At 39.2% G+C, this 12490-nt stretch overlaps 2 protein-coding genes and 1 pseudogene across 2 annotated transcripts in view; 2 read left to right on the top strand and 1 right to left on the bottom strand.

The window, feature by feature from the left end:
* LOC126617085 (LRR receptor-like serine/threonine-protein kinase GSO2) overlaps positions 1-10987 on the top strand; it is a 54533-nt gene extending 43546 nt beyond the window's left edge. Inside the window, exons 3-7 of the mRNA XM_050285150.1 lie at positions 7755-7780; positions 7994-8687; positions 8865-8936; positions 9246-9605; positions 9702-10987. Of these exons, the coding sequence (XP_050141107.1) occupies positions 8051-8687; positions 8865-8936; positions 9246-9605; positions 9702-10987 (2355 nt within the window). The 5' untranslated portion in view covers positions 7755-7780; positions 7994-8050. The remainder of the gene's footprint in view (positions 1-7754; positions 7781-7993; positions 8688-8864; positions 8937-9245; positions 9606-9701) is intronic.
* Positions 1-12490, bottom strand: part of LOC126614707 (inactive beta-amylase 4, chloroplastic-like) — a 65231-nt pseudogene that overhangs the window by 44141 nt on the left and 8600 nt on the right.
* LOC126614703 (receptor kinase-like protein Xa21) lies at positions 11205-12333 on the top strand. Its single transcript, XM_050282360.1, has 2 exons — positions 11205-11688; positions 11785-12333. Exons 1-2 carry the CDS (start codon positions 11322-11324, stop codon positions 12084-12086), a joined length of 669 nt encoding a protein of 222 aa, XP_050138317.1. The 5' UTR covers positions 11205-11321; the 3' UTR covers positions 12087-12333.

Raw genomic sequence — 12490 nt, forward strand, 5'->3', positions numbered from 1 at the left:
TTATGCTTCCAGGGAAGATACCGCATCTGCCTGAGGAACAGATAGGGCAAGTGAGAAGGATACAAGGAAGCATGTGGAGACAAGCGTAACAGCACACGTGCCGATACATCCACTACTCTGTCAAAAGCAAAAGTATCCCATATCAGTAGGGTCGAACGTACTCTAGATTTGATGGACTTGTTTTGACCCTCAAATTCTTCAGTCGGCCTTCTACTCTGGAGGAAACCAGAAAACCCTCCAGCCCAGTTCAAGAATAAGCCTGTGGAAAGTTACTTCTTCAAAAGCAAAAGTATCCCATATCATCTCTTCTCATTTTTCTTCTCTTTATCCTTCATGCTGCCTGCAAGATAGGGAGAATGTGAACAATCAGCCGGAGCTCTGATTGCTTACCTTGTTTGTCACCTCTTCCAGCAGATCCCCTAGCTCGGCGACTTGGGGGACTCCTACTACATGGTTTGTATCGCGCTTGACCAAGCCTGAAACTACAAGTAAGCTTCAAGTGAAATTGATACATTACCTTGTGCATCTCCACCAGTTACAGATACCACCCCTGGATGGAGGAAGAGTACTTCCAGAGAAGATGCCACATCTACCTATGAGACAGATAAGGCAAGTCAAGACGATACCACACTCCGGTACTTAGAAGTTTCGTGGTTACGAGATCATTCTCCCACAATATTTCCTAATGTCATTTGTACTAAATCATTCACTTGTACTCACTAAAGGAGAGCTTGAACCTATGTACTTGTGTAAACCCTTCACAATTAATGAGAACTCATCTATTCCGTGGACGTAGCCAATCTGGGTGAACCACGTACATCTTGTGTTTGCTTTCCTATCTCTATCCATTTATATACTTATCCACACTAATGACCGGAGCAATCTAGCGAAGATCACAAAAAGTGACCGTTTTCGCTACCTAGGATCTATCTTGCAAGAGAACGGAGACTTAGATGGAGATCTCAACCATAGAATACAAGCTGGATGGATGAAGTGTAAGAGTGCATCCGGCGTGTTTGTGTGACCGTCGTAGGCCACTGAAGCTCAAGGGAAAATTGTATAGGACGGCAATAAGGCCGCGATGTTGTATGGCACAGAATGTTGGGCGGTGAAGCATCAACACGTACACAAAATGGGTGTAGCGGAGATAAGGATGCTTCGTGGGAGGTATGGGCACACGAGAAAGGATAAGATTGAGAATGAGGATACCCGAGGTAAAGTAGGAGTAGCCAAAATTGAAGGAAATATGAGAGAAAATCGGTTCCGGTGGTTTGGACTTGTGCAAAGGAGGCCTACTGACGCTCCGGTTCGAAAATGTGACTACGGGACAGAGGTTCAGGGCCGAAGGGGTAGAGGAAGACCTAGGAAAACTTTGGAATAGACCCTAGGAAAAGACTTGAGTACTTGGATCTAACGGATGACATGACACAAAACCGAGCGCAATGGCGTTCTAGGATTCATATAGCCGACCCCACTTAGTGGGAAAATGCTTTGTTGTTGTTGTTGTTGTTGTTCCTCCTTAATCCCAAAGTTATGTAATTTATGCAACTTCGATCGAAAGACATGTTTTTCATTTGCTCATTAAAATAGCGTTTTGGGTTCTGTAACCGAACCTCCTTGCTCCTCTTTTAACTCTAGAATCTTGAGAATATATGTGGGTTTTGCTTTCAATTTGATAAACCTCTGTGTGTTCGTGAGCTGATACAGTTTTTGGGTACTAAGTCGAAATTTTGTTGGATACGAACCCATAAACAAATATGAGGAAGTATGTGAATCATCATTCAGCAAGGGTGATTGGCGATAGAAATTGGGTTATTCCATTCATTACTTGTTTCTCAAATTTGGTTGATGGAAAGATTGTTTTATCCTTTACTAAATAGTTGTTAGGATTAATAGTTTTGATTTGTTTTGAATTTATTTTTTTATTTTATTTTGAAGCCCTGAATTTTGCAAGGACTGTCTACCCTGTATGAACACCAAATGCTCCTGATGTTTCAAATAAGGTAACTTCCCAAACACTGATGTTTCGCTTTTTTACTGGTTTATGTAATCCATTGAGTTATGTAACTTTTCTAATATTCGTTTTCTATGCAAGTTAAATTGTTATTTTTCGGTTTGTCAATAATTTTTCTTTCCTACTCTACATCCTGGATTAAGAGGTTGCCATGTCAAGGAGTTCAAGTTTTGCTCAATAGATAACAGTTGTTTTTAAGCTTAGTCTGTAATCTGTATGGTCTTGATCTTGTCTTTTATTTTGGTGTCTGTTAGGTGTCACCAGATGGTCTACTAAAGCAGCTAAGGGTATTGAAATCAGTTATGGTTGATTGGTGGTGGGGAATTGTAGAGGGATATGGTAGACATAAGTATAATTGGAATGGATACAAGAGGCTCTTTCAGATGGTACATGCCTGTTTTTCACTTGCAGAAGCTTTTCTCTCAGTGGGCATATAAACACCACCTGTGGTTAATTGTTTTGCAATCTTTGTGGTCATTTTATTCTTTCCATGGTTTCCTGTCATGCTTGGCAAAGTTTTGAGATTTAGTCTCTACAATGTGGGAACCAAGGAGCTCACTTCCCCTTCATGCTCTGAATTCACACTCAGTCTGGAGATTATATAATCATTTGGGCATGGTTTCTCTCTAGGATAAAGCTTCTGTCCGGCTATATATATGGAATTGGGTTTGTGTAATTAATGTCAAATAATTGAGTTCAACATAGTTATATTCCTTGGCTTAAGGTTTCATCTTTCTTCCTTCGTTTTTCAAAAGAGGTTAATTTTATACTCATTTTTTAAGAATTATGCATAGTGGTTGTTAACTAATTGGGGCATTTGAAAGTCCTTGCTTCTGTAATTGTGCGATGATTATTGTGTTTTGCTTTATTTAATTATAATATAGGAGTGATGGAAAATTGAATTTATGCAGGTGTTTTCATTTTTTCTTCCTAGCTATCAATTTGGGTTTGCACATGATGCCAAAAAGAACTAGGAATGGCAAAAGAAATCAGATGGTACAAGATCATACTTCTAGAAGTCCCCGCAGCGGAGTGCGGGCATTTTTGCTAGTGTACTCAAAAAGGCTTACAAGGTAAGACCACCTTATCCTTGGAAACAAATTTCTTTTTTAATTTAGAATCTGGTTTTCATGCATTTTATTTTCATGTTGTTTTTGCTGGTGTGTTTAGTTGCTTCATTATGCTTGTTCCTACTTTTCCTTCTGAGGACGTCGAAAACCTGTTTGTTGTGGTTTAGGAAAAAACAATTTCTGATTAGATACATTCTCTATATGTCTTGAGGGTGCAAGTGTAGTTTTTTTTTCTTTCCTTTCCTCCATTATGAAGTTGCTCTCCTCATATTGTTCTGGTCATTTCATATTATCCCCTATGCTACCACCATACATTATGTGAATGTTCCGTATGATTACAAGTTATGCACTTCATTCCTGACCAGTAAAACGGTCTGCCTTGGTTCAATCAATGTTTAGGCTCTTGACATAAAACTAAATGCAATCTATGTCATTGGGTACGGAGGATGTTCTTCCTGCATATTTTGGGATTGAACATGCAACTATTATTTCATAGTTGGAATCTGTCTCATATGACCCATTGGTTCTGGACGATTGATGGCTGTATGCACCTTGTCCATGTCACCAAGCCGTACTCGCCAAGTTTTAACTCCCCATTTCTTGTAGATGACAGCTCTCATTGAAGGAGAGTTCTCTCTACCCCAACTCCTTTTTTTTATGACAAGGCTATTAATTGTTTTGTCCTTTTTGGGGGTTTTGTTCTTTCCAAAATTAAAAGCTGAACAGACGGTACCTAATTCATGAAGGTTGATACGTTTCTTAGTATTTGACACTTTGTTGGTGTCTGGACGTTTACGGCCGTGTTTGATCCCTGCCAGTGAAAACAGTTGTTTTTTATGAAACAGGGACTCTGGCAGTTGGGAAACCCGTAGTAGCCAATGCTGTGCTCTTCTCCAATTACTCAATGGAGGAGTTCTGTGTTGTGTCTATTGTTACAGAGGTTGGTGCTTATGTTTCAAATTTTTACATGAAAAGTTTTAGTTTGTACAGTTAAGTTACAGATGAGACACCTCATTGTTATTATGCTATTGTAAAATTATTTTGTCAATCATGCTAACATGCCTCTATTTGAGAAATATGTAGGTAAATGGTGATTGGTGAGGCTCATGCGGGAAAATAATGTCCAGGTTGGTCCTGAGGTTGACAAGTACATTTCAGAACATAATAATCTAGCTCGAATGTGTGTGTTGGTTTCCATTGATGGAAAGATTGCTGGGTCTTTTGCTGTAACTGATCCAGTGAAGCTAGAGGCTGCACGAGTCATCTCTTATCTTCACTCGATAAACATTACAAGCATCATGGTTACTGGTGATAACTGGGCTACAGCGGCAGCCAGAGTGATGGAGGTTGGCATTGATAAGCTGTATGCTGAGACGGATCCACTAGGAAAAGCTGATAGAATCAAAGAATTACAGTTACGATTATATTATAGTTACAGGGGTGGTGTGAGTGGATTACAATTACCCAGCTCCACAAGTAATTTTGTTCGGGTTTTGAACGCAGATTGAGGATTACTAAATTATATTTCAAATGACTTATCTAGGGTAAAATAATGTCTTATGCAAATCTTCAAACTCATTTTTCTATATTAAGTTGTTTCTGACTTGATATGTGAGTTATCTATCTAACATAGTGTTTTCTGACTTGTTAAAGTGGATTTGGATGCAGATGAAAGGAATGACGGTGGCAATGATGGGAGATGGAATTAATGACTCTCTGGCCATTGTTGCAGGAGATGTTGGCATGGCAATTGGTGCTGGCACCGACGTATAGAAGCTGCTTATAGTTCTGATGAAGAGCAACTTGGAAGATGTAGTTACAGCCATTGATCTCTCTAGAAAGACCATGTCTCGAAATCGATTGAATTATATCTGGGCGCGGGGCTACAATATCCTCAGCATGCCGGTGGGGGCTGGAGTTTTGGCCCCTTTCACTGGAATTCGATTACCACCGTGGCTTGCAGGTGCAGGCCTGCTTCATCTCTAAGCGTGGTATGTCCTCTCTTGTTGCAGTCATATAAAAAAGCCTTTGCATATTCAGAGCTGTCTCCAATGGCAAGTCTGCATGATAGTGAATGTACGTATCTGAACTAATTTTCAATCTCGGGTTGTTGCTTCCCTTCTTCGTTATTGCTGCAATGAATTTTTACATGCGATCGTGATTAATAATTTAGAAGCATAAGACCGTAATTCTTGGACCGTTTGCGTATCATCTTTGCTTTGTTCTGTTCAGAAAAACTAATTAGCCAAGTTTAGATGATTTTCGAATCCGAAGAGTGTTCAACGAGAGCTTGATTATATGTAAACGCCGTCGAAAACATTTCAACCGGAAGAATGTGACTGTTATGTGTTTGGTCGCATTTGCATTTGCATTTGAATCAAAATGTATGTCATCATTGTTGTACTTTTATGCGCAAACGGAAGCAAATTATAACGAAGTACCAAATATCAACGTCGTAGGTGAAAGCTAAAACAAATAATCTCAAACTGACACAAGAGATTTACGTGGTTTGGCGTAAAGCCTACTCCACTGGCGAAGCATGGCGAGGAATTTCACTAAACAAATGGAGATTACAAAAGAGTGTTTAAACTCTCACAACCCAAATCCCACAAATTACAAAACCTAAACCAAATGAGTAGAGAACCCAAACTAACGGAGAAGATTCTCCCAAATTGCTCTCTAACTTACAAACTCACAAATTGACTCTCACCAAATTGTCACACGAATGAGCTACACAAAATACACTAACCCTAAGGTCCTATTTATAGTGCATAGAACTTAGGTTACAATAGGAATCCTAATAGCAAATAAATCTAAAACCTAATCAAATAGGTAATTAACAAAATCTCTCCACCAAGGAAACTAACTAAGAAGTCAAAACCAAACCCAAATAGGATACCAAAACCAAATAGGTAACACAAACCTAATTTATTGCATCATCCTAATTTTGAGCCAAAAACCCAACAATCTCCACCTCGGAGAGAAATTAGCAAACTTCCAAATTTGGGATACCAAAATACAAACGCAAACGTGCACCAAATTCTTTCGAAAACTGATCTCCACCTAGACTCAAAAAATCCAAAAGTCTTCAAACTTGAAATTTCCTCCAACGCCTTTTCCAACAAATTCCATTATGGAAACTAACAAATACAAAATAAAATCCAAGCAAAAGCTTGAACATACGAACAAAAAGTGCGAATTGCACTCCACCCAAAGAGCTTGAGTACCAAGCTCCACCTCTTCACATAACCTTTAGAGGAGTTCAGAACAACGATCTTCTGCAATGTTTGCATCAACACTAGCAAAAGACTTATCAAACAACTTCTTTTTGCCTTTGAGTTTAGGGCAATCTACTTTCCAATGACCATCCTTATAACAATAGCTACAAGTGTTCTTTCCAAGTTTGCTCCTTTCCTTATTCCTTCCTTGAACTACCAAAGCTCCATCTTGTGTGTCAGACACTTTATTCTTCAGCTCTTTAGAATTCAAAGCGACTTTAACATCTTCCAAAACTAAGACTTTCTCTACCAAATAGCATGGTATCGACAAAGTGTTCATATGAAGGAGATAAAGAACACAACAAAGTTATCGCATAATCCTCATCACTAATTTGGTTGTCCACACTTTTCAAATCCATCATAAGTTTATTGAATTCATCAACATGCTTATGAATTGACGTACCTTCATCCATACGAAGAGTATGCAAACTTTTCTTCAAATACAACCGTTTAGCAAGAGATTCGGTCATATACAAGCTCTCCAATTTTATCCACAACTCCAGTGCAGATTTGATGCTACCAACTTCACGCAAGACTTCATTCGATAAAGTCAGCAGGATTGCTCCAAGTGCCCGCTCCATAACGTCTTCTTTTTCTTCATCAGTCCACGAATTCGGCAAAGCCTTCACACCCTTTAGCATTTTCAAAAGCCCTTGTTGAACTAACAAAGCACGCATCTTCAATTGCCAAATACCAAAGTCATTGCTGTCGAACTTTTCAATATCAACTTTCACCGATGACACAGAAGGCTTCATAGTGACTACCAAGCAAAGCCCAAGCCGAAACCTGGGCTCTGATACCACTTGTTGTACTTTTATGCGCAAATGGAAGCGAATTATAACAAAGTACCAAATATCAACGTCGTAGGTGAAAGCAAAAACAAATAATCTCAAACTGACACGAGATTTACGTGGTTTGGCGTAAAGCCTACTCCACGGGCGAAGCACGGCGAGGAATTTCACTAAACAAATGGAGATTACAAAAGAGTGTTTAAACTCTCACAACCCAAATCCCACAAATTACAAAACCTAAACCAAATGAGTAGAGAACTCAAACTAACGGAGAAGATTCTCCCAAATTGCTCTCTAACTCACAAACTCACAAATTGACTCTCACCAAATTGCCACACGAATGAGCTACACAAAATACACTAACCCTAAGGTCCTATTTATAGTGCATAGAACTTAGGTTACAATAGGAATCCTAATAGCAAATAAATCCAAAACCTAATCAAATAGGTAATTAACAAAATTTCTCCACCAAGGAAACTAACTAAGAAGTCAAAACCAAACCCAAATAGGATACCAAAACCAAAAGGTAACACAAACCTAATTTATTGCATCATCCTAATTTTGGTGTGTGTTTGATATGTTAAAAAATCTAAAGTCTCCTCACCTTGACATAGAAGCCAGGCAAGTCTAAGGGCTGGTTTGGTATTGCTGTGCTTTGAAAAAAAAACTGCTTATGTTGTGCTGTGAGAATAAGCTTATTTTTGCTGCTTCACGCTTTTAATTTTTTTTCACCCAAAAATGTGAAAATAAACTGTTTTTAAGTGTTTACCAAACACCTTTTTGAGCTCAGTTTTTTTTATACCCACTTTTTATAAAAGCACCTCAGTACCAAACCAGTACTAAAGTCGTTCGCAAGTCTTGGTAACACCAACTTGTTTCCCTATTTATGTGAATGTAATGAGTTCTAGTTTTCGATTGAATTTATACCGAAAGACGAAAACTACTACAATTAAGGTGAGAAGTCGTTTCCTACTATCAAAGATGTTGTCGATGATACAATGCTTGTGTTATATCTATATGATGATTGTGGCTAATTACTTAACTGCAGGAGCATTAGCAATAGCTCATACCAATTTCAGCACAGATCAATCTGCGCTTCTTGCTCTCAAGGCTCACCCTCAAAACATCTTGACCGCCAACTGGTCCTCTGCCTCCAATTCCAACATTTGCAACTGGGTTGGCGTTACCTGCTGTGCTCGCCACCACAGAGTCACGGCCTTAAATATCCCGTACATGGGTCTTGCCGGACTTATTCCTCCGCATCTTGGCAACCTCTCATTTCTCGTTGAGTTGGGCCTTCAGAATAATAGTTTTCATGGTCCCCTACCCCAAGAACTGTCTCGTTTGCGCCGGTTGAAGGCGATTAACTTTGGAAACAACAGCTTTATGGGAACCATTCCTTTGTGGTTTGGGTCCTTTGCTAAACTTCAAACCATCAAATTGTACGATAATGACTTCTCTGGTTTCATACCCGCTGCTATCTTCAACTTATCTGCACTCGAAAACATTTACCTGATGAGGAACCAACTATCGGGTACGTACATACCACCATTACCAACTACCTAGGAATATAAATTAATGTTGCTTGCTTCATCATTACATTTTAACATCTTTGTTTCATTTTAACCTCTATATATAAGATGTATAACAATCATCTCGTTTGTTTTTTTTTTCCTTCTTTTTTGTTGGAATGCATGCACATATTTAACAGGTAGCATACCCAGAGAAATAGGCAACTTAACAATGGTGAAGGGCATATACCTTGACGAAAACAAGTTCGAAGGTATACTGTATGACTTAGGTTTTGTTACATATATATACAAACACACACACACACACATAAACACAAGCCCCTTCTTAGCTGGGATCTTGTTCAACTTCAGCAAAAAATGAGATGAGAGGACTATTGTAGGATCGTATATTGACCGTGTAAGACCCTCGTATTCTAGAGCAAAAAAGAGGTCCTATATGGTGAGTACATGGTCCTTAGAATGTATCCCACTTTTGCTATGGTACAACGGGATTCCCACTAAGAAGCTGCTCCTATATATGTATACATGATTTTAACAATATACACGGATTGATTTTATAGAACTTCCGAACGAGATAGGCAGTTTAGGTCAGCTGGAGGAGTTGTTTGTGCAGGACAATGCCCTAAAAGGCTCTGCTTTTGTGCCTGTCCTTAACATATCTTCTTTGACTACTTTGGCTTTATCCGGAAACAACATGAGTGGTATTCTTCCGAACAATATGTGTGAGCATCTTTCGAGTATTCAACGATTTTCTTTGAATCAAAACCAGCTTGACGGTCTGATTCCCTCCAAACTGTGGCAATGCAAAGAGCTTCGTGTAATTGCATTAGAGTCTAACAATTTCCGTGGGAGCATACCCAAAAGTCTTGGCAATTTGACCTACTTAACCGAGATTTTTCTTCGTTTCAATAATTTAACAGGTAATAAATTTGGGGGCGTTTTACAATCATTTTGTTTTTAGTTTTTAGATAAACTGAAGTTACAAAGTTAATGCAAACGTGCTGACATTGTGATAGGTACAATACCGGATGAGATTGGTGATCTTCCGCAATTAGAGGTTTTGAGACTGGGTGCTAATAATCTCAATGGTGTCATCCCATCCAAGCTCTTCAATAACTCCATGATTAGAGTAATATCGCTTACTTTAAATCAGCTCTCAGGTGGCCTCCCAGCAAACATAGGTTTTAACGTTCCAAACCTAGAATTCTTTTCTGTATCCTCCAATAACCTCGTGGCCGGGACACTCCCTAACTTCTCCAATGCTTCCAAGCTCAGGGCCCTAGACATGGACACAAACTATTTTACCGGGTTTCTTCCCATCACGCTCTGTTCCTTGAAAAACCTTGAGCGTCTTGTCTTGTTCTGGAATCATTTGACGATTGATGCTTCTACTCTCTCTTGCTTGTTTAATCTTAGAAATTTGACACTACTAGACTTGGGAGGTAATCCATTAAACACCACGATTCCAGCTTTTCGTGGGAATCTCTCTACGCCACTCACATATTTTGATTTAAGCATTTCCAACATCAGGGGTAACATTCCCGTTGATATTGCCAACTTGAGCAGCTTGATAGAACTACATCTGGAAATCAATCAGTTGAGCGGAGCAATTCCAACTTCAATACAAAGGCTACAAAATCTCCTAGGTTTGTATTTGCACAATAACGAACTGGGAGGACATATCCCGTATGAACTCTGTCAACTAAACAACCTAGCCGAGTTAGGTTTGGGTCATAATCGGCTCTCTGGTTCTATTCCTTCCTGCTTGGGTGCGTTGGCAGTAGCTCTAAGAAATCTATCGTTAGAGTCCAATTTGTTAACTTCAAAAATACCATCTTCCTTGTGGGAACTCAAGTATGTACTGCACCTAAACTTGTCATCCAATTCTCTAGTTGGACCACTCTCAGAAGACATCGGAAAGTTGAAAGAAGTGGTGGATATAGATTTATCAAATAACCACTTCTCCGGAAACATTCCCGGTAGCATTGGTGGTCTTCAAAATATGATTAATTTGTCCTTGGCAAACAATTATTTACAAGGCCCTATTCCTAGTTCATTTAAAACCTTGCTAAGGCTAGAATTCTTGGATTTGTCCCAAAATAATCTATCTGGAGAGATCCCAAAGTCATTGGAAGCACTCTTGTATCTCAAGCATCTGAATTTGTCTTTCAACAAACTCCAAGGAGAAATTCCAACCGGCGGGCCTTTGGAAACTTCTTTGCTGATTCATTTGTATCCAACGGTGCGCTCTGTGGAGCTTCCCGACTCCATGTTCCACTGTGCAAAAATAGAACAAAAGTGAAGCCAAATTGGAGGAAAGCTAAATATATCATCTCAGGGGTCATATCAGTAATATTCCTAGCGGCTGCTGCATTGATTCTGATACTATGCAAGAAAAGGAATGTCGAAGTTGTTAGAGAAACTGGCTCGCTACATCAAGTTCTTTGGAGAAGAGTTTTGCGCCTAGAACTTGTAAAGGCAACAAATGGATTTCATGAAAGTAACTTACTAGGCACGGGGGGGGGGGGTTTGGCTCAGTATACAGAGGAACACTTTCAGACGGGATAGATATCACCATCAAGGTTTTCAATTTACAGCTAGAAGGGGCATTCAAGAGTTTTGATAAGGAATGTGAAATGCTAAGCAATATCCGTCACCGAAATCTTATTAAAATCATAAGTTGCTGCGATGAACTTGATTTCAAAGCCCTGATACTTCAATTGATGCCTAATGGAAGCCTCGAAAACTGGTTGTATTCTCCAAACCGCTCCATGAATATCCTGCAGAGGCTGGATGTAATGAAAGATGTTGCATTGGCACTGGAATATCTTCATCATGGTTACTCGGTACCTATCGTTCATTGTGATGTGAAACCAAGCAATATACTATTAGATGATGATATGGTTGCACATGTTGCTGATTTTGGCATTGCAAGACTCATCGGTGGTGGAGATTCGATGACAGAAACCATGACCCTAGCCACAGTTGGATATATGGCTCCAGGTGATGTATTTTCTCAATTTTGTATCTGTTGGTCTTATTAGGAGTTATGATTTTCTTTTTATCATATATAACTAAATTCACATACAAATTTTGCAGAGTTTGGGATGGAAGGAAGCGTTTCAACAAGAGGGGATGTGTATAGTTTTGGTATTGTACTCATGGAGACATTCACAAAAAGGAAGCCAACGGATGAGATGTTTGTTGGGGAAATGAATTTAAAGCAATGGATTGCAGATTCATTATTTCCAGATGCTGCAATAGGTGAAGTTGTGGATGCCGATATACTTGGGGCGGAGGAAGATGGTGATTTCGTGAGCAGGAGGGATTGCTTAGCATCCGTTATGAGATTAGCTTTAGCTTGCTCTGCAGCATTGCCAGGAGAGAGGATTAATATGTAAGATGCCGCAATCACACTCACCAAAATCAAGACTAAGTACTTGAAGGACTGTGGAGGAGTGAACTCTTAGTTCTTTTTGTTGTCTATATTTTCGGATCCATTTTCTTATTGTTGTTTTCAATCTGCAAAGACTACTTTATTTGCTCATAGTGACGGATATGACAATACGACGATATTCCTAAAATTGAAATGCCGAACCTGGATTTGCCAATGGAATGAGATTAGTAGTACCAAAATTGCAATTCCAATTATTCTTCCCATATTTGGTAGTAAAGCATTCAGTTTCTATGGCCAACCAAATCTGTTTCAAAAATTTACACTTCCAGCTCAAGAATGCCTGTCATGGGAACACAAAGTTATTTCAGTCAACATATCAGGAAGTTACAAACTTCTACACATGCCCTT

Source organism: Malus sylvestris, chromosome 3 (genome assembly GCF_916048215.2).
Source record: "Malus sylvestris chromosome 3, drMalSylv7.2, whole genome shotgun sequence".
NCBI lineage: Eukaryota > Viridiplantae > Streptophyta > Magnoliopsida > Rosales > Rosaceae > Malus > Malus sylvestris.